Genomic DNA, 22390 nt, shown 5'->3' with positions numbered 1-22390 from the left:
ACCTATATTTATGTTTATTTATTTTTCCTTTTGTACAACTATTTGCACATTACAACACTGTATATAAACAGATGACAGTTGAAATGTCTTTATTATTTTGGAACTTTTGTAAGTGTAATGTTTACTGTAAATTCGGTTTTGTTTATTATCTATTTCACTTGCTTTGGCAATGTAAACATATGTTTCCCATGCCAATAAAGCCCCTTGAGTTGAAATTAAATTGAGATAAAGCATGCAGTAGCCTTTTAATGTGATTAGTTATGCAGTGTCAGATACATTCGTTTGATTTGTGAAATCCAAGCCTGAAATGTGTTACATAATTTCTGAAAAGTGTATGTCATTGCTGTTACATGTAATATGTAAAGTCAGCAAACTGACATAACCCTGCAAACAACTTAATACCAGTAGGTAGCGCCAACGGCGTCGCCGTTTTTGAGTTCTCGGTTTGCCATCGAGTTTCTTTGGTTTGCCGGCTGCCTCTTCCTCCTAGCGAGAGCCGCAGGTTGAACACATGAGTGTTAGCGTTTGCTAGTTTGCCATTGTATGCTTGCGTGATAAAAACGCAACAATTTAGCTATTACACGTGTTTAATCGTTATATGTGATATCATCTAAGGACCAGCTACAAGATGAGTTTACTCGCCAAAATAGCAGAAATTGAGGCCGAGGTAAGTTAGCCAACGGTAGGGAATGCTAACTGACGTTAGCTGTGATTCACGTTTTAGCTTGGCCACTTGACTAACGTTAAGGGAGCGAGGAACTATAGTTGGCTAAAGTTAACTTGGCTAATTGAGGATGTAACGTTACAATGGATCTCTTCCCCCAAAAATTCTCAAAAATTCTCAACTCTACGTTAGTCTATACTTTTAACGTAGTTGGCTACAGTAGTCAACTTTAGCTGGCTATGTGTTATTATTGGCAGGGTAACTAGTTGTCTGAAGATACCAAACTTACCTTTACGCCACAGATGGAACAGTGAGACAGATGTTTCACCGGATGTATAAATCTGAAGTCTTTGGTTGGCGTTTCCACTCACCACCAAATATGGTGATGAGAGGAAGTCCAGCTGTGGCCGGCAGTGGGAGAAGATGGATTTTGACCGAAATTCTGCTCATCGATGAAACATTTGATCTCAATACAGTTTCCTGTTCCCAAAACCGTTATGGACAAAGTTTTGTAGACTTTACCCGTTGCCATAGTTTCAATTTTTGTTGTTTTGGACTTCAAGGGCAAATTGAGTTATTGCACGCACACGTGCACTTCAGAGGAGGCTCCCTAACTGAAATATGCAAATACATGGGTCATTCCATGTCATTTCAGCAAGCCATGACACCCACCATCTCAGATTGTTCTGAAATAGTTTCTGAAGTTAGAAACATAAGATTAGCGTTCGTGAAACGTAATTTTGTTAATTTCATTTGATCTCTGAGAAATTAAGAAAATTGATTTCACCCAAATTTGCCCTTTTAATTTATAGGATTCACATAATATTCCACATTGTGTAAGACATGAGGAATCCAATAAAATGGTCAAAGGCCAGCTCCATAACCCCCACCCGCCAATACTATCCCATCAACCAGTATACAGAATCGGTTTTCTATGTCTAACAACTGGTATGGAGCTGCGGCTTGGAGTATTGCTTCTTCGTCCTTTGTAATGTATTTCCTGTGAATCTGATTATCGTTTTTCCCCTCTGTTTAGATAAATTAGCCATTGAAGTCATTTTGCATTATTTACCATGAATTCATGTTAAAGTACCATGTTTTACCCACTAGATGCCGCTTTTCCTGCTACTGTCTCCACACCCTTCTATCAATTTTTCTTGTCTTGTGTTTATTTAAGGGATCACAACATTTTCTTTGCAAGTTTGTGTAGAAAACTATTACCCTTTGCACCTGATGAAAATAAATGTGGTGGTCAAGCCAGTCCTCTGAAGCAAATCAGTTTGTCCTTCTCTTTTTAACCTAATGCATGAACCCAACTCTCCTTGAAAAGTCCAACAAATAGCAGCTCTCAGAGGGCTATCTGTATGGTGTAATTCTCATATGAAGACTTTTCCTACAAACCCAAAACTTTGATGGAGAAATGGGATGGTGACTAAAATCTTGTCACAACCCTAATAAAATAATACAATTATAAACCTTTGCGTTGCAGTCATGTTGTTCAATACAATTATTAGAAAACATCTATATGTTTTGGTGACGTTTTTATAATTTTATTGGATTCCTCATGTCTTACTAATTGTTAGGAAGAATTATGGCCCAAATCAGATGCTGGGTACTATATTTATTTAAATGGTCCCATGTGGCTCAGTTGGTAGAGTATGGCGCTTGCAACGCCAGGGTTGTGGGTTCAATTCCCACGGGGGGACCAGGATGAATATGTATGAACTTTCCAATTTGTAAGTCGCTCTGGATAAGAGCGTCTGCTAAATGACTTAAATGTAAATGATATGAAACCTATTATGGCAAATTTGAGCGCAATCAATTAGCTTTATATTCAAACAAAATAATGTTTCAGGAATGCTAATCTTATCGGAGACAGTGTGTGTCAACCCTATTTTATTTAAATGTTTTTTAATTGGAATGACTCACATGCTAGAACGTGCCAATAGGTTCTCGCTAGCTTGCGCTTGGCTCTGCCCACCTTGCTTGTTCTGGAAATGACATGCAGTGGTCTATCTTTGGTTAGTTATAAAAAATCTTTGGTTACTTGTTTACACTGACCTGTGTCATGTAAAAATCTTCCCAGCCTGAAATTGTTCCCAATCGTTCTGATTGTGACGTTTTGTTGTAAAAATGTTCAGTGTGAAATAATTTCACACACGTCTGTGTGGATGGCTGAGCTCGTGCAGATGTTTCTCTCTTATTTAGCTAGCTAACTAGCATAATTAGCTGTGAACTGGTCAAGATGGCTTGTTCTCAGAGGTGTGCAGTTTTAACTTGTATGTATGTATAGCTAGCTAACTAACAAACAAACAAGGTCAATCGAAACCGTAGCTCCCAAGTCTTTGCAATCTCTAAAAAAAAAAAAAAACTCTATTTATATGCTGACCTCACGCTTCACAAGCTTCTGATTGGTCAGAGTCAATACTCCTGGCCACCATTGATTGGCAGATGTGTGAAGCAAATACGCGTGCCCACAGAATAGTTTTTCAATGTCGAGGGACGATTTGAGAGAAACAAGCTTAGCCATCCACATAAAGAGATACGTGTGCAATTATCGAAGGGGAACATTTTCACGCGGGGAGAATTTTTACAGCATGATGTCACAATCAGAACGATTGAGAACTATTTCATGCTGGGAAGATTTTTTACATGACAACCTGCACTGGGTTCAGAACGCAATCATGGTTACATTATTTTTGTCGTCAAGATATGGGTTGGAAAATGTACCTCAATGCAGGGATAGGACATGCCACTGTACTGCAAATTTCACCTTCCAATCTATTCAAAGTTTATTGGTCATGTACACAGATTTGAAGATGTTGCAGGTGCAGCAAAATGCTTGTGTTTCTAGCTCCAACAGTGCAGTGATACACACATAATCCAAGAATGAGCAATGTCATAGTCCGGAACATAAATAGATATACACTGAGTGTACAAAGCATTAGCAACACCCCTTTTGCCCTCAGAACAGCCTCAATTCGGGAGGACATGGACACTACAAGGTGTCAAAAGCGTTCCACAGGGATACGGACCCATGTTGACTCCAATGCTTCCCATGGTTGTGTCAAGTTGGCTGGATGCACTTTGGGTGGTGGACCATTCTTGATACACACAGGAAACTGTTGACCGTAAAAACCCAGCAGCGTTGCAGTTCTTGATACACTCAAACCGGTGTGCCTGACACCTACTACCATACCCCGTTCAAAGGCACTTAAATATTTTGTCTTACCCATTACCCTCTGAATGGCACACATACACAATCCTTGTCTCAATGCTTGAAAATCCTTCTTTAACCTGTCTCCTCCCCTTCATCTGCACTGATTGAAGTGGATTTCACAGGTGACATCAATAAGGGATCATAGCTTTCTCCTGGTCAGTCTGTCATGGAAATAAAGGTGTTTGGAATGTTTTGTATACCGGCCAGTTTATTACGTACACCACCCCATTGTGGAACGGCACGTAGCCTAGTGGTTAGAGCATTGGACTAGTAACCGAAAGGTTGCAAGATCGAATCCCTGAGCTAACAAGGTAAAAATCTGTCGTTCTGCCCCTGAACAAGGCAGTCAACCCACTGTTCCTAGGCCGTCATTGAAAATAAGAATTTGTCCTTAACTGACTTGCCTAGTTAAATAAAAGTAAAATATATATATATATAAAATCACGAAAATGGATCACACCTACAGACAGTGAGTCACGTGGCTGGTTATGTGAAGCAGGCAGACTGGCATCGAGGCATTCATTACTGTTCGATTGAATGTTAGAATGAGCAAAACGAGTGACCTAAGCGACCTTGAGTGTGGTATGATCGTCAGTGCCAAGCTCGCCAGATCCAGGATCTCAGAGAGGTCGAAGGAGAATGGTAAAAATCATGCAAACTAACAGGCGGGCCACAAACAGACAAGCAACAGCTCAGTACAACAGTGATGTACAGAACAGCATCTTGGAACGCATAACTCGTCGATCCTTGTCACGGATGGGCTATTGCAGCAGATGACCACACCGGGTTCCACTCCTATCAGCTAAAAACAAAAATGAGCGGCTCCAGTGGGCACGTGATCACCAACACTGGACAATTGAGGAGTGGAAAAACATTGCCTGGAACATGACAATAAGTTTTGTTTACTTGAGTGGCCTGCACAGTCCCCAGACCTCAACCCAATAGAGCATCTTTGAGATGAGATGGAACCGGCTGATTGCAGCATGAGTGTACCACCATCCAATCTGCAGCAACTGCATGATGCCATTGCGTCAGCATGGACCAACATCCCTGTGGAACGTTTCTGACACCTTGTGGAATACCCCAAATAATTCAGGCTGTTCTGGAGGCAAGGGAGGCAAGTATGTATATATAGAAAATGGTGTATGGACAGTATATGAATAGAAAAGGCATGTTTTTTGGCTCCCAAGTGGCACAGCGGTCTAAGGCACTGCATCCCAGTGCTGGAGGTGTCACTACAGACCCTGGTTCAACTCCAGGCTGTATCACAACCGGCCGTGATTGGGATTCCCATAGGGCGGCGTCCGGGTTAGGGTTTGGCCGGGGTAGGCCATCATTGTAAATAATAATTTGTTCTTAACTAGTTAAATAAAGGTTAAATAAAAAATCTAATGTACAGCAGTAGTTATATAGGATGAGCCATGACTAGAATACAGTATATACATATAAAGTGGGTAAAACAGTATGTAAACATTATTAAAGTCACCAGTGTTCAATGACTATGTACATAGGGCAGTTTCTAAGGTGTAGGGTAGAGTACCTAGTGGTATCTGGCTACTAACAGTGATTAAGGCTCAGGGCAGGGTACTGGGCGGATGCCGGCTAATGGTGACTGTTTAACAGTCTGATGGCCTACAGATAGAAGATGTTTATCAGTCTCGCTGTCCCATTCTCCGCCTTCTAGATGGTAGCGGGGTGAACAGGCCGTGGCTCGGGTGGCTGAGGTCTTGGATGATCTTCTTGTTCTTCCTGTGACACCGGGTTGTGTAGATGTTCTGGGGGGCAGGCAGTGTGCCCCCAGTGATGCAATGTACTGATTGCACCACTCTTTGGAGAGCCCTGTGGTTGTGTAAGGTTCTGTATTTATTTTCTTAGTCAACCTTGTGTTCTGTTTCGTTGTGTTCTTGAACGTAGCCCTGTCTTTCATTTTTGTTTATTGATTTCAACTGTGTTAGTTACTTACCTGGTCTCATCAGCTCCTTATTTAGTTCAGTTCATTCTGTTTATGCCTTTGTGAGGTATTGTTCATTTTGACTCTCCTAAGTCTTTTCCTAGCTCGTTTGTGAGAACCAGTTATAGCCTTCAGTCCTAGTTTTGATTCACCTGCCTGTTTGCCTACCTGTGTATGACCATTGCCTGCCTGTGACCACGATTCCTGCCTTCTGCGAAGGCGAAATAAACACCTGCCGCACTCTGCGTGTGAATCTACTCATTTTTCTCCCTGAGTATTCATTACAATTTGCCTCATGCAGCACGACACATCTCCTTCACATAGAGCTGATCAGGCTGTTGATTGTGGCCTGTGGAATGTTGTCCCACTCAACTTCAATGGCTGTGCGAAGTTTGTGGATATTGGCCGGAACTGGAACACGGTGTTGTTTACGTTGATCCAGAGCATCCCAAACATGCTCAATGCGTGACATGTCTGGTAAGTATGCGGGCCATGGAAGAACTGGGACATTTTTAGATTCCAGGAATTGTGTACAGATCCTTGCAAAATGGGGCCATGCATTTTTTTAACCTTTATTTAACCTTTATTTAACTAGGCAAGTCAATTCTTATTTTCAATGACGGCCTAGGAACAGTGCCTTGTTCAGGGGCAGAACGACAGATTTGTACCTTGTCAGCTCGGAGATTCAAACTTGCAACCTTTCGGTTACTAGCCCAACGCTCTAACCACTAGGCTACACTGCCACCCAGCATTATCATGCTGAAACATGAGGTGATGACGGTGGATGAATGGCACGACAATAGACCTCAGGATCTCGTCACACTATCTCAGTGCTGCATTCAAATTGCCATCGATAAAATGCAATTGTGTTTGTTGTCTGTAGCCTATGCTTGCCCATACCATAACCCCACTGCAACCATGGGGCACTCTGTTCACAACGTTGACATTAGCAAACCGCTCGTCCACACACGACACCATCTGCCCGGTACAGTTGAAACTGGGATTCATCTGTGAAGAGCACACTTCTCCACCGTGCCAGTGGCCATAGGAGGTGAGCATTTGCACACTGAAGTTGGTTACGATGCTGAACTGCAGTCAGGTCAAGAACATGGTGAGGACTACGAGCACGCAGATGAGCTTCCTTGAGACGGTTTCTAACAGCTTGTGCAGAAATTCTTTGATTGTGCAAACCCATAGTTTCATAAGCTGTCCAGGTGGCTGGTCTCAGACAATCCAGCAGGTGAAACAGCCGGATGTTGACGTCCTGGGCTGGCGTAGTTCCACGTGGTCTGCGGTTGTCCAGTTGGGCGTACTAACAAGTTCTCTAAAATGACGTTGGAGGTGGCTTATAGTAAAGACATGAACATTACATTCTCTGGCAATAGCTCTGGTGGGCATTCCTGCAGTCATTATGCCAATTGCATGCTCTCTCAACTTAAGACATCTGTGATGTTGTGTGACACAACTTCACATTTTAGAGTGGGCTATTCAATCAGCTTCTTGATATGCCATACAGGTGGATGGTTTATCATGGCAAAGGAGAAATGCTCACTAACAGGGATGTAAACAAATTTGTGCACAAAACTTGAGAGAAATAAGCTTTTTCTGCGTATGGAACATTTCTGGGGTCTTTTATTTCAGCTCATGAAACATGGGACAAACACTTTAAATGTTGCCATTATATTTTAGTTCAGTATAACTTGGCAATAAATCTCATGAATACAACTATTTATGTCAGATAAACAAAGAAAATGGTTAAACACTTCATTGTGAGGCTAAATATAAGGGCTGGAGAATGCATCTAAGTTAAAGTCAGATAAATGAAAAGCCGATATTTTTAGGGGGTCTCGGGACTGAGGGTTAACCAGAGATAAAAAAAAAATCAAATACTGTAAAACTATTTGGTGGAATGTGCATTGTGGGTGCCCGAACTGGCAAGTGAAATTTTGTCCCGGAAAACAATAACATTTTGTCTTGATGACTACATATATTATTTGTACCTGTGCATTTGCGGGGCACAACAGCAAAGAAACCAAGCCAAACATCTCAGTTCTTCTCCCTAAATTCCCTTTCCCTTATAATTGGTTAGTCTTTAACTCCCCTAAACATAGCCAGGTTCCACACGGAAAATATGCAATAACATTTGTTTGATAAAGACAGAGCGTGTTTCCATCAGAATCATTAAGCCTAGGCCTACTCACCAAACAGATGTAGTGGCCGTAACTCATCACCTTGCAAGTGTTCAATGTGGAATTGTTCATCCATTTAGAAAATTCAAAAGAACAGGCAGAATAAACTACATTGAACGTCTGTATGGCGAAAAGAAGACAGATTTTGTTTTGTAATCCTGAAAAATGTGTCTTTGTCAAATTGAGCCCAGTTTCAAATGATCACTTTTTTTTTTAAATAACTTATTTTAGCCAGATGCGCATCACTTCGCAGTGGCAACTCTTTTAATTTGGAAAAATATTCTGTTATATTTTATTCTGTTATATTACATATTTGTTTACTATAAAATAGGTGTCTTGACTGTAAGGGCTCTGGAAATAAGAGCGTCTTGTCTGCTAAATTAAATAAGCAAGGCTATGCCATTACCCAAGCAAATCAGATCAAATTGTATTGGTCGCAAACATATTTTGCAGATGTTATTGCGGTTGTAGCGAAATGCTTGTGTTCCTTGCTCCAACAGTGCAGTAATAGCTAACAATACACAGCAATACACATGAATCTAAAAAGTAAAAGAATGGAATTAAGAAAAATAAATTTTAGGACGAAAGTGCCACTGCTTAGGTTCCTGCCTTTTTGAAGATTGTGTTACACGATTATAAAATAATGTGGTTTCAATAAATTGTCTCAAACGATATAAGAAGGAAAGAAATACCACAAATTAACTTTTAACAAGGCACACCTGTTAATTGAAATGCATTCCAGGTGACTACTTCATGAAGCTGGATGAAAGAATGCCAAGAGTGTGCAAAGCTGTCATCAAGGCAAAGGGTGGCTATTTGAAGAATCTCAAATATTAAATATGTTTTGATTTGTTTAACACTTTTTTGATTACTACATGATTCCACGTGTTATTTCATAGTTTTGATGTCTTAACTATTATTCTACAATGTAGAAAATAGTAAAAATAAAGAAAAACCCTGGAATGAGTAGGTGTGTACAAACTTCTGACTGGTACTGTATATGTATATCTGTATATGTATGTGTATATATATATATATATATATATATATATATATATATATATATATATATATATATATATATACAGCTGAAGTCGGAAGTTGACATACACTTAGGTTGGAGTCATTAAAACTCGTTTTTCAACCACTCCACAACTTTCTTGTTAACATTCTATGGTTTTGTCAAGTCGGTTAGGACATCTACTTTGTGCATGAAACAAGTAATTTTTCTAACAGTTGTTTACAGACAGATTATTTCACTTATAATTCACTGTATCACAATTCCAGTGGGTCAGAAGTTTACATACACTAAGTTGACTATGCCTTTTAAACAGCTTGGAAAATTCCAGAAAATTATGTCATGGCTTTAGAAGCTTCTGATAGGCTAATTGACATAATTTGGGTCAATTGGAGGTGTACCTGTGGATGTATTTCAAGGCCTACCTTCAAACTCAGTGCCTCTTTGCTTGACATTATGGGAAAATCAAAAGAAATCTGCCTAGACCTCCACAAGTCTGGTTCATCCTTGGGAGCAATTTCCATACGCCTGAAGGGACCACGTTCATCTGTACAAACAATAGTACGCAAGTATAAACACAGTGGGACCACGCAGCCGTCATACCGCTCAGGAAGGAGACACGTTCTGTCTCCTAGAGATGAACGTACTTTGGTGCGAAAAGTGCAAATAAATCCCAGAACAACAGCAAAGGACCTTGTGAAGATGCTGAAGGAAACAGGTACAAAAGTATCTATATCACCAGTAAAACAAGTCCTATATCGACATAACCTGAAAGGCCGCTCAGCAAGGAATAAACCACTGCTCCAAAACCTCTATAAAAAAAGCCAGACTACGTTTTTTTGTAGAAATGTCCTCTGGTCTGATGAAACAAAAATACAACTTTTTGGCCATAATGACCATCGTTATGTTTGGAGGAAAAAGAGGGAGGCTTGCAAGCCAAAGAGTACCATCCCAACTGTGAAGCATGGGGGTGGCAGCATCATGTTGTGGGGGTGCTTTGCTGAAGAAGGAACTGTTGCACTTCACAAAATAGATGGCATCATGAGGATGGAAAATTATGTGGATATATTGAAACATCTCAAGACATCAGTCGGGAAGTTAAAGCTTGGTCGCAAATGGGTCTTCCAAATGGACAATGACCCCAAGCATACTTCCAAAGTTGTGGCAAAATGGCTTAAGGACAACAAAGTCAAGGTATTGGAGTGGCCATCACAAAGCCCTGACCTCAATCCGATACACAATTTGTGGGCAGAACTGAAAAAGCGTGTGCGAGCAAGGAGGCCTACAAACCTGACTCAGCTACACCAGCTCTGTCAGGAGGAAGGGGCCAAAATTTACCCAACTTATTGTGGGAAGCTTGTGGAAGGCTACCTGAAATGCTTGACCCAAGTTAAACAATGTAAAGGCAATGCTACCAAATACTAATTGAGTGTATGTAAACTTCTGACCCACTGAGAATGTGATGAAAGAAATAAAAGCTGAAATAAAATTACTCTAGTATTATTCTGACATTTCACATTCTTAAAATAAAGTGGTGATCCTAACTGACCTAAGACAGGTAATTTTTACTAGGATTAAATGTCAGGAATTGTGAAAAACGTACTTTAAATGTGTTTGGCTAAGTTGTATGTAAACTTCAACTGAATATATACTACCGTTAAGGTATCCCAGAGTCGCCTCTTCCCTTTTGACATTGAGACTGGTGCTTTGCTGGTACTATTTAATGAAGCTACCAGTTGAGGACTTGTGAGGCATCTGTTTCTCAAAATAGACACTCTAATGTTCTTGTCCTCTTGCCCAGTTGTGCACCGGGACCTCCCACTCCTCTTTCTATTCTGGTCATTTTGGGCCTGTAATCGAACCCACAAATGCTGATGCACCAGATACTCAACTAGTCTAAAGAAGGCCAGTTTTATTGCTTCTTTAATCAGATCAACAGTTTTCAGCTGTGCTAACATAATTGCAAAAGGGTTTTCTAATGATCAATTAGCCTTTTAAAATTATAAACTTGGATTAGCTAACACAACGTGCCATTGGAACACAGGAGTGATGGTTGCTGATAATGGGCCTCTGTACGCCTATGTAGATATTCCATTTAAAAAATCAGCCGTTTCCAGCTACAATAGTCATTTACAACATTAAAAATGTCTACACTGTATTTCTGATATATTTGATGTTATTTTAATGGACAAAAAATGTATTTACTTTTCTTTCAAAAACAAGGACATTTCAAAGTGACCCCAAACTTTTGAATGGTTGTGTGTGTATGTGTGTGTGTGTATATATATATATATATATATATATATATATATATATATATATATATATATATATATATATATATATATATACACTGCTCAAAAAAATAAAGGGAACACTTAAACAACACAATGTAACTCCAAGTCAATCACACTTCTGTGAAATCAAACTATCCACTTAGGAAGCAACACTGATTGACAATAAATTTCACATGCTGTTGTGCAAATGGAATAGACAAAAGGTGGAAATTATAGGCAATTAGCAAGACACCCCCCAAAACAGGAGTGATTCTGCAGGTGGTGACCACAGACCACTTCTCAGTTCCTATGCTTCCTGGCTGATGTTTTGGTCACTTTTGAATGCTGGTGGTGCTCTCACTCTAGTGGTAGCATGAGACGGAGTCTACAACCCACACAAGTGGCTCCGGTAGTGCAGTTCATCCAGGATGGCACATCAATGCGAACTGTTGCAAAAAGGTTTGCTGTGTCTGTCAGCGTAGTGTCCAGAGCATGCAGGCGCTACCAGGAGACAGGCCAGTACATCAGGAGACGTGGAGGAGGCCGTAGGAGGGCAACAACCCAGCAGCAGGACCGCTACCTCCGCCTTTGTGCAAGGAGGAGCAGGTGGAGCACTGCCAGAGCCCTGCAAAATTACCTCCAGCAGGCCACAAATGTGCATGTGTCTGCTCAAACGGTCAGAAACAGACGCCATAAGGGTGATATGAGGGCCCGACATCCACAGGTGGGGGTTGTGCTTACAGCCCAACACCGTGCAGGACGTTTGGCATTTGCCAGAGAACACCAAGATTGGCAAATTCGCCACTGGCGCCCTGTGCTCTTCACAGATGAAAGCAGGTTCACACTGAGCATGTGACAGACGTGACAGAGTCTGGAGACGCCGTGGAGAACGTTCTGCTGCCTGCAACATCCTCCAGCATGACCGATTTGGCGGTGGGTCAGTCATGGTGTGGGGTGGCATTTCTTTGTGGGGCCGCACAGCCCTCCATGTGCTCGCCAGAGGTAGCCTGTCTGCCATTAGGTACCGAGATAAGATCCTCAGACCCCTTGTGAGACCATATGCTGGTGCGGTTGGCCCATGGTTCCTCCTAATGCAAGACAATGCTAGACCTCATGTGGCTGGAGTGTGTCAGCAGTTCCTGCAAGAGGAAGGCATTGATGCTATGGACTGGCCCGCCCGTTCCCCAGACCTGAATCCAATTGAGCACATCTGGGACATCATGTCTCGCTCCATCCACCAACGCCACGTTGCACCACAGACTGTCCAGGAGTTGGCGGATGCTTTAGTCCAGGTCTGGGAGGAGATCCCTCAGGAGACCATCCGCCACCTCATCAGGAGCATGCCCAGGCGTTGTAGGGAGGTCATACAGGCACGTGGAGGCCACACACACTACTGAGCCTCATTTTGACTTGTTTTAAGGACATTACATCAAAGTTGGATCAGCCTGTAGTGTGGTTTTCCACTTTAATTTTGAGTGTGACTCCAAATCCAGACCTCCATGGGTTGATAAATTTGATTTCCATTGATATTTTTTGTGTGATTTTGTTGTCAGCACATTCAACTATGTAAAGAAAAAAGTATTTAATAAGAATAGTTCATTCATTCAGATCTAGGATGTGTTATTTTAGTGTTCCCTTTATTTTTTTGAGTAGTGTATATATGGTAGAATTTAAATCTTCTAAATGGAGCATTGTGGATGAAGGTAAAATTTGCACTACAGTGGCATATCCCATCCCTGCATTGAGGTGCATTTTTCGACCCATGTATGGCGCCGGCTCCACGGTGTCTTAATGCAACCATGATTACGTTCCTACCTCAGTGCAGCTCAGTATAAACAAGTGTAATGGTAGTGTTGGTGTCATGATGACAATATGTTTTATTTATTAGTGATCAGTCGATATCCAGCCATCACACAACTTGGCTCTGAACAAGTAGGCCTAGCTAATATTCTAGTTCCGATTGTTGTATTGTGTAGAATATGAATGGATTAAAGCATCCTCTCTGTGTTGGGTAGATGGCTCGGACTCAGAAGAACAAAGCCACATCTAACCACTTGGGGCTGCTCAAAGCTCGCCTGGCCAAGATGAGGAGAGAACTTATCACACCAAAGGGAGGCAGTGGAGGAGGCACAGGGGAAGGTGAGTCCTGACTCCTGATCATCGTTCACTTTTAGAATGTGTCCCTTTGCTACACAACAGTGCAGTGGAGATGTAGCAAGTTGAGATTTACAAGCTCATGTCACATTGTAATGAATACTAATGTGTCACTCTGTTGTATAGGCTTTGATGTGGCAAAAACAGGTGATGCCCGTATCGGGTTTGTAGGCTTCCCCTCAGTAGGCAAGTCTACTTTACTAAGTAACCTGGCAGGGGTGTACTCAGAGGTGGCGGCCTATGAGTTCACCACCCTCACCACAGTACCAGGAGTGATCCGCTACAAGGGTGCCAAAATACAGGTACTTTACATGCGTCTTATACCTTTCACACGGCACCTTAAGGCCAAAAGAGGCCAATCTGTAACAATTGTTTTTATTTTTCTATTTAAGATGTTTTAGTATTAGGATGCGTATTCTACTTTTGTGTCTCCAAGCTCCTGGATCTTCCAGGTATCATCGAGGGGGCCAAAGATGGCAAGGGCAGAGGACGACAGGTCATCGCAGGTGATAACCATCAGTGAAGCATCAGAACCATACACAAACTACATGTGATAGTTTAGAGCACACACGTGCCACACTCACATACCTTGAAGGTAGTTTGTAACTGTGGTCTTTCTCTTCCCAGTGGCTCGAACCTGCAACCTGATCCTCATAGTGTTGGATGTTCTGAAGCCTCTGGGCCACAAGAAGCTGATTGAGCACGAGCTGGAGGGCTTCGGAATCCGCCTCAACAAGCAGCCGCCCAACATCGGCTTCAAGAAGAAGGACAAAGGAGGCATCAACTTCACCGTCACAGTACGTGTGTTTAACACAAAGGTTTCACGTCCAGCTCAATCTGTACCCATTTCTCTCTGTGTCTGTCTCTTTTTACAGCTGTCTGTCTATCTATGGAGGTTGATTGATAATTTGTCTCTCCCTTTCAATTTCTATGGGCTTACTCTGGTGTTCTTCCTGTCTCTCTCCTTCTCTCCAGTGTCCACAGAGTGAGCTGGACGGTGACGCAGTGAAGAGCATCCTGGCCGAGTACAAGATCCACAACGCTGACATCACCCTGCGCAGCGACTCCACTGCCGATGACCTCATCGACGTGGTGGAGGGAAACCGGTAAGCAGCTGAGCACTTCTACAAACTCAGGGATGTAATCTTCCTGATTAAGCAGGAATTCCTGTTTTTCTGACATAATCCTCCATTCATCTAGAATTGGTTCTGACATATACCCCTTAGCCAAAAATACTTCTATACCCCATTCCAAAGTATGGTCAACGTTCCCCTACAGACCTGCTGACATACATGCTCTGTTTAATCCCACCAGAATGTACATCCCCTGCATTTATGTGCTCAACAAAATCGACCAGATCTCCATTGAAGAGCTGGACATCATCTACAAGGTACCCCACTGCGTGCCCATCTCTGCCCATTCCCGCTGGAACTTTGATGACCTACTGGAGAAGATGTGGGACTACCTGCACCTAGTGCGCATGTAAGGAGGCACTCTCTCAACCTAACAGCCCCTAGAAGAGACATATAGGGTTATTGGAATCCATATTACACTGCTTGGATAAATGTGTGGTTTGTGTCTAAATTAATAAATAATTTGAATGTGTTGTCCCCCAGATACACCAAACCCAAAGGCCAGCTTCCTGACTACACATCTCCAGTCGTTCTACCTACTGAACATACTGCAGTGGAGGACTTCTGTCTGAAGATTCATAAAAGCCTCCTCAAAGAATTAAAATAGTGAGTACTACTATACTATTAGCTAATGGCTTTTGTGCTTCTTGTTGATGTTTTGGAAAAGACTGAGGTATACCCACCCCAGTATTTAACCGATTAAAGCAACAATCTGTAAGAAATAATGCACTTAAAATAAAATAAAATTCACCAAATGCACTTAGCTGCCACTAGGTGTCCAATGTTAACGTTTGAATTACCCTGCAAGGGAGAGCACAGCATGCAGACACATATGACACAATGTTGCACCTGCCTGGCATTTTTCTAACACTCAGTCTTCCTGTCCTTTCAGTGCTCTGGTGTGGGGTGCTTCAGTGAAACACAACCCCCAGAAGGTGGGAAAAGACCATGTCATGGAAGATGAGGATGTAATCCAGCTGGTGAAAAAGTAAAAGTCTCCTGACTCTCTGCATCACAGGAAATAGTCTGCTGCTCATGAAACCCCCCCTCAAGCATATCCATGAGAACATCTGTCTTCGTTGTTCTCAATTTTATGTTGGAGTTTTCAAACTGAAAATAAAAATTAGATGAATGTCAATGTTACATTTACCTCCCTCATTTACGCTCGTATGTGATTCATAACATCCATCGAAGAGGTATGAGCCTTGAATCAAAAATAATATCAAATAAACACCATAAAAAGGACTGGCTTTTTTTATATGAAGTCAACGTCTTTTATTTTAGATCATTATAAAGGTCATTGGGTTTATGCCTGGAAAGATGCAATGTTATTAGTGTTGAACAACACTGACTTAACACAACTTCATAACATTCATATTTCCCTTCATTTGAAATACATCCAAATCCTGTCCAAGTGACATGGGTGTGTCCTGCTCCATCTGTCTATACTTTCAGCGGTGAGACAGTTCTTATGAAATACATCCTAAAACACAGTGGGGGTATTCTAGCTCCATCTCTTCTGGAAGTCAAGCCATACCCCTTACCCAGACACCGTCTGACGGTGTCCAATACAACGGCTTTATTGGAAAGTCCTGTTGGCCACTGATTTATATAACATTGATGATACAGTCAGTCAGGCTGGCATCCAACCCTTTCTCTCCAGCACGGACAGTCTCTAAGGTTAATCAGTTCATTCACTCAGACGCAGTCTGGGGACATTCTACCCCAGCTGTTCAGAAACACAGATAACCCACAGTAGTGAATAGCGTTTCATCAGATCTTGAAGCACTTTGGTGTGTATGGATTATGTCATGCCGATGTGTAGCAACCCAGCTGTATGAGATGGATCAGCCATTTTGTGCCAGAAGTCGCCACGTTAGCATTTGGGGGGGAGGGGGGGGCGGTGGGGGTTAGATGGATAGCATGATAGGGTCAGGTGGGAAATTTGCTCAGGACACTCAATAAAGTGTTGCCATGTGTTAATGATCACAGAACGTTTCACAGGACAGAACACATCTGATCAAATTTGATTTCAAAATAGCTTTTTATAACCTAATTTAGGCTACATGTCACGTTCTAGCCTTTTATCTGAACCTATAAGCATACGATATCTGTCTATGATGTAGGGTGGTATGGGCATGGTATAGCCTGCTCAGCAACCGGTAATTGTGAATTTTGAATTGATCACTGCCTTTTAAAACATTTGGCCAGAGTAAAGTCATGAACTGAACACCATTATTATCAAGGCATACATTATGACACACACACTTATTGCTCACACAAAATATTAACTTTTTAAATTGAAATGTTTCCACGTTTGATTATTATTTAGCGTATTTGATAACAATGTGTTCACTCCACAGTAGCATTTCTAAAATGAAAGCAATCAATATATTGCTTTAACTGAATTTTTACAACAGGGGACTGAACACATCCAATGATAACAGATCTAACCAATAACACCTGCTTGATCAATGTTTTTGTGGAATTAGGGTGTATTTGCAAGAAAGTATTATTTTCGAATTTGACTAATGTTCAGATGAAGGACAAATCTGCCACATAAAGGGAAACCTGGCATTTGCCCTCAACACTTCCTGTAACCACTCTAATGGCTTGAATATTACTTTATCTACACTGTATTCGATGTTGGGGTCTCCAATCTTTTTTGAGACAGAATGGCCACTTTCTGCAGAGTTTAGACAGCAGTGGCTGGCTGCAGCGGCAGGAGCGACGTTTCTCAGGACAACGCCCCTCCCCCACCCCATTCCCCCTTTAAATTATAGCAGCACTTTAGCTAATGAAAGAGTTGAAGACTGGGCACTAATAAAAGCCATTAAGTGAATAAAGCACTTCCCCCTCAAACGAAATGAAAGAATCTGCCCCTTCGGAGAGGGGCGGACTCTGTATTAATATTTATGAAATGCAGAAACATGCCCCCCCTCATACCACATCCAATCCCACCCTGCCCAAGTCGTTCTCGCCAATCCACCTATCCCAGGAGAAAATCACTAACCCCTCCTAACTTGAAGGAGGGGCCGGAGGTACGGGCTTGGGGGGTGTTGGAGGAGACGTAGTCAAGACAGTCTGTCTCCAGTTGAGCTTGGTGGTACTAGAGGCGAGACACCCAGCTCAGAGGAGCATCCGCTCTTCCTCACGACCCTCAACTACCCCACCAAGCTGGGCGTCCCACCATCGGCTATGGGGCGAGAGGATTCATGGACAGACCAGTTTGGAGGGAGTGACTTTCCAGTGACAGCAGTCGGAATGCTTCAAAGACGGCTGAGCTATAATGGATGGGTGAAGTATAACGGGTGAGGTTTATTGAAATTCAGAATGTTTTAGTTTTATATTTGCTTAATATCCTCTAAGTTGACTTCCTGACTCTTGGTCCACAGTACTCAGTACTCCACAGTACTCCTGGGTTGGCTATTTGAGATTTCTGTCATGCCTTCAATGGAAGAGGACAAAGATGATAGTTCATGCAAGTCCTGTGAACGGAGGGAGACAATTGAAACTTTCTCCTATCTCATATACAGTGTATTCTATAAATGGTGAGGTTTTAGAGCTATAGCTTAGTTTTAAAGACCTTAGTTTAGGACACAGATACATTGACATTATTAAAACAACAAAAATCCACCAAACTAAGGTAAGATAGCATGTATAAATCAAATGTCCATGGATAATAACCACAACACCATCCCACCAACCATGATACCATCCCGCCACCTTTGTCCATCTGAAACATCATCAAATACCTGCAAGGACACCTCTGTATTTGTAGGGACGTTTTCCCTGCACACGTCAACATTCCATAGACAATTTTCCCCTATATTTTCACTACTAGTCTGTAAACCAAACCCCATTGCTCATCGCTCTATACACTAGTTGTCAGTCATTCTCCCATGCACACATATCTTTTCTCATTTCATCACACAAAGTGGTTCAGTTGTTAGAGCCTAACTTCATTATCACTGAAACTCTTCCCATTTCAATAAGGGGATATGGAAAGGATGGAAGTAACAAGATTTCCAAACCCACTGATGGGACTGTCCTCACAGGTCTTTCAGAGAAATCATTCGTTCTCCATCTGTGGAGGTCATTATTTCTTACTGACTGACCGCTGACTTTGAGTCCAGGTGACAAATAACCAGGTTTGGACCATCATTTCAAAAGCAGTTGAGTCTCAGGTCTGATGAGTTAGCAAATTTCTACAGATGGACACCGGTGATATGGCTGTATCTGCTGTTCCCGAGCTGTTCCATCTGCCCTTGGACGCTTAGACTATTCTTTGTCCATTAGCTGGAAGACCTAAGAGCTGGTCCTCTTTAGGAGATATTGATGTTCTTTAACAAGATGACCATCTTTCTTCCCAACTCTGTTTTCATTGATTCCCCGTAACGCAGTAGTAATTTCATTAACCATCTCTTCTTGTTGGCCTGTTTTTATTCATATTATGTAAATGTTCTAATCTTTCACCGTTTGAACTGTGGAATTGTATGTGTTTTATGCTTTTTTTGTACGAAGGTATCTGATGGGGTGGGGTGCGAAGGATGGGAGGGCGGAGTTTTGTCGCAGTTTATGCGCAGGAAGGGCGGTGCCCACTTTTCACCGCAGTGAGAGTGTGACCTATGACTAATTCTTTTTTGTAATTTTGCAGATAGGCGCACTATATAACGAACACTGCCCTTATGTCTCAATAGTATGTAAGGCGGTGTCATTTGGGTCCATCCCTCCCAAGGTCTGCAACCCTCCCTGATGCCAGTGGACATCCACCACTTCTCCTCCTGGGCTATCAATGCCGTAGAGCTTTGGTGTTGTCCTTGAATCACAAATGGAGTTGGAAGACCAAAGCATCAAGAAATAGCATATTCTGGTGGCGCAGTTTTCCTTTCATGATTTTAGAGCTGATTACCATATTCTCCATGATTTTTTTTTTACAGGATTCTAATCATGTAGTTAAGATAATTGAGTTCTACCATCCCACCTAAATCGACCAGATTGATCCTGGTCCAACAAAACCTCCAATGGCTGGATATCTCTGCCCAGGACCCCATTGTGCTTGATCTAACCATGCAGTACTTCTCCTGTCCATGGTGGTGCCAAGCACTTTGGAGGCTTGCGAGCACTCTCCACACTGCATCCTTAATTGGATGTAAAAGATCCCTACATGCAGTGCCTTCGAAAAGTATTCAGACCCATTGACTTTTTCCACATTTTGTTACGTTACAGCTTTATTCTAAAATTGATTACATTTAATTTCCCCCCCTCATCAATCTACACATAATAGCCCATGATGACAAAGCAAAAATGTGTTTTTCGATTTTTTTATAATTTATATAAAATAATAAAATGAAATATTACATTTACATAAGTATTCAGACCCTTTACTCAGTACTTTGTTGAAGCACATTTGGCAGCGATTACAGCATCAAGTCTTCTTGGATATGATGCTACAAGCTTGACACACCTGTATTTGGGGAGTTTCTCCCATTCTTCTCTGCAAATCCTCTAAAGCTTTGTCAGGTTGGATGGGGAGTGTCGCTGCACAGCTATTTTCAGGTCTTTCCAGAGATGTTCGATCAGGTTCAAGTCCAGGCTCCGGCTGGACTTGTCCCGAAGCCACTCTTGCATTGTCTTGGCTGTGTGCTTAGGGTCGTTGTCCTGTTGGAAGGTGAACCTTCACCCCCGTCTGAGGTCCGGAGCGCTCTGCAGCAGGTTTTCATCAAGGATCTCTCTGGACTTTGCTCTGTTCATCTTTCCCTCGATCCTAACTAGTCTCCCAGTCCCTGCCGCTGAAAAACATCCCCACAGCATGATGCTGCCACCACCATGCTTCACCTTAGGGATAGGGCCAGGTTTCCTCCAGACGTGACGCTTGGCATTCAGGACAAAGAGTTCAATCTTGGTTATCAGACCAGAGAATCTTGTTTCTCATGCTACGAGAGTCCTTTAGGTGCCTTTTGGCAAACTCTATGCGGGCTGTCATCTGCCTTTTCCTGAGGAGTGGCTTCCGTCTGACCACTCTACCATAAAGGCCTGATTGGTGGAGTGCTGCAGAGATGGTTGTCCTTCTGGAAGGTTTTCTCATCTCTACAGATGAACTCTGGAGCTCTGTCAGAGTGATCATCAGGTTCTTGGTCACCTCCCTGACCAAGGCCCTTCTCCTCCGATTGCTCTGACATGCACTGTCAACTGTGGGACCTTATATAGACAGGTGTGTGCCTTTTCAAATAGTGTCCAATCAATTTAATTTACCACAGGTTTACTCCAATCAAGTTGTAGAAACATCTCAAAGAGGATCAATGGAAACAGGATGCACCTGAGCTCAAGTTCGAGTCTCATAGCAAAGGGTGTGAATAATTATGTAAATAAGGTATTTCTGTTTTTTTATTTTTAATAAATTTGCAAACATTTCAAAAATCTGTTTCGCTTTGTCATTATGGGGTATTGTGTGTAGATTGCTGAGGATTTTAAAAAATGTTTTATTCCATTTTAAACTAAGGCTGTAACGTTACAAAATGTGGAAAGGTCCAGGAGTCTGAATAGTTTCTGAAGGCACTGTATTTATCTATAGTTTTCACAGAGATTTGCCCAATTCTGATTCTCACACCTTTTTCCTGAGGTGTGCACTCGTTCACCCCTCCTCATGGATTTAAAAGGATTGGACTGGTGTCGAGTCAGAGTTTCATGTTTCTCACACCCATTGGATGTTTTTGAGTCCTTGAGGGGGAACGAGTGCAAACTTTAAAGAGAAGGAGAATTGTAATTTGGCTCCGTTGATGCTCCAGTCTAGTGTTAGGTCAAAGGTCACAACTGCCCATTTGGTAAGATCTCAATACATTGTTGATGATGTGATGATTCCAAGGCCAATTTTTTCACTTCATTGGTTATCTTCTGACTAGTGATTCTGTGATTCTGGGCATCCAAATAAATGTTTCTTAAAGATTGTAAATCTTTGAAATGTATTTGACAATGTCATTGTTGTATAGGCCGGGATTCGATGAGAGTAAAGACAAAAGGAGCGGGAGAAAAATTATTGTGCATGAAGCAGTTTTGTGGTTTCCCACAAGCTGGCTGCAACGTGACAGATTTATGGCCACAATCAATTAGTGTAAGTGCTCCCCGTGTTTGACTGAGGCACTTAATCGCCACCAGTAGATGTCAGATGTTACAGAATCTAAATACTCAATTAAGACTGTGGACATATTGGCTCTAAAAATCATACTGCTGAGACATGAATTTACCACATGAAATCAGGCACAATGTTGCTTTCACCATCAAGTTTTCAATCCCAGAGATAATGGGTATATAGGCTACTTTCAAATATGTATATTACGCTTTCTTTTTATCCTGAATTCACAATGAGTGGCATTTATTACATTCTCTGGGTGGTGCAATTACATTCTCCAGATCACATTCACTAAATCAAATACATTGACCCAGATATGCTTGAATAATATTGTCAGCCTCTGATGTTAAATGTTCAAAGACGTTCTAATCTAAAGGATACATGTGTGTACATATGTGGATAGATGGCAGAATTTGCGCAAAACTGAAAGCTCGAACCACCGTATTTAACCACCAGCAACTTGACTGGGAATATGGTCTAATACAAACAGTGTAGTTATTCTCTCCGTAAGGCAAACAGGCAAAACGTCAGTGAGGATAAGACAGTGCCACGACATCCCTAGCCGTGTCCTCAGAGCATGCGCAGACCAGCTGTATGGCGTGTTTACGGACAGATTCAAATTCTCCCTATCCCAGTCTGCTGTCCCCACTTGCTTC

The 22390-nt window shown here is 42.0% G+C and overlaps 1 protein-coding gene across 1 annotated transcript; it reads left to right on the top strand.

The window, feature by feature from the left end:
- The first annotated feature begins 5 nt into the window (after positions 1 to 5).
- Positions 6 to 15748, top strand: LOC129864044 (developmentally-regulated GTP-binding protein 1). The gene is made up of 9 exons (XM_055936588.1): positions 6 to 667; positions 13334 to 13457; positions 13599 to 13774; positions 13909 to 13978; positions 14100 to 14269; positions 14448 to 14578; positions 14787 to 14954; positions 15089 to 15211; positions 15498 to 15748. The coding sequence occupies exons 1-9, from the start codon at positions 629 to 631 to the stop codon at positions 15595 to 15597; spliced, it is 1101 nt and encodes a 366-aa protein (XP_055792563.1). The 5' UTR covers positions 6 to 628; the 3' UTR covers positions 15598 to 15748.
- The last annotated feature ends 6642 nt before the right edge of the window (positions 15749 to 22390 follow it).

The sequence above is a fragment of the Salvelinus fontinalis genome, chromosome 10 (genome assembly GCF_029448725.1).
Source record: "Salvelinus fontinalis isolate EN_2023a chromosome 10, ASM2944872v1, whole genome shotgun sequence".
NCBI classification, from domain to species: Eukaryota; Metazoa; Chordata; class Actinopteri; order Salmoniformes; family Salmonidae; genus Salvelinus; species Salvelinus fontinalis.
This window is presented reverse-complemented; position numbering and strand designations above follow the sequence as displayed.

Excerpts from the sequence above, each read along its gene's own strand:
- LOC129864044 (XM_055936588.1), top strand. The coding sequence starts at position 629 with ATGAGTTTACTCGCCAAAATAGCAGAAATTGAGGCCGAG. Across the intron at positions 13,458-13,598 it reads TGGAGGAGGCACAGGGGAAG|GCTTTGATGTGGCAAAAACA; the intron begins GTGAGTCCTGAC and ends TCTGTTGTATAG. Across the intron at positions 14,579-14,786 it reads GACGTGGTGGAGGGAAACCG|AATGTACATCCCCTGCATTT; the intron begins GTAAGCAGCTGA and ends TAATCCCACCAG.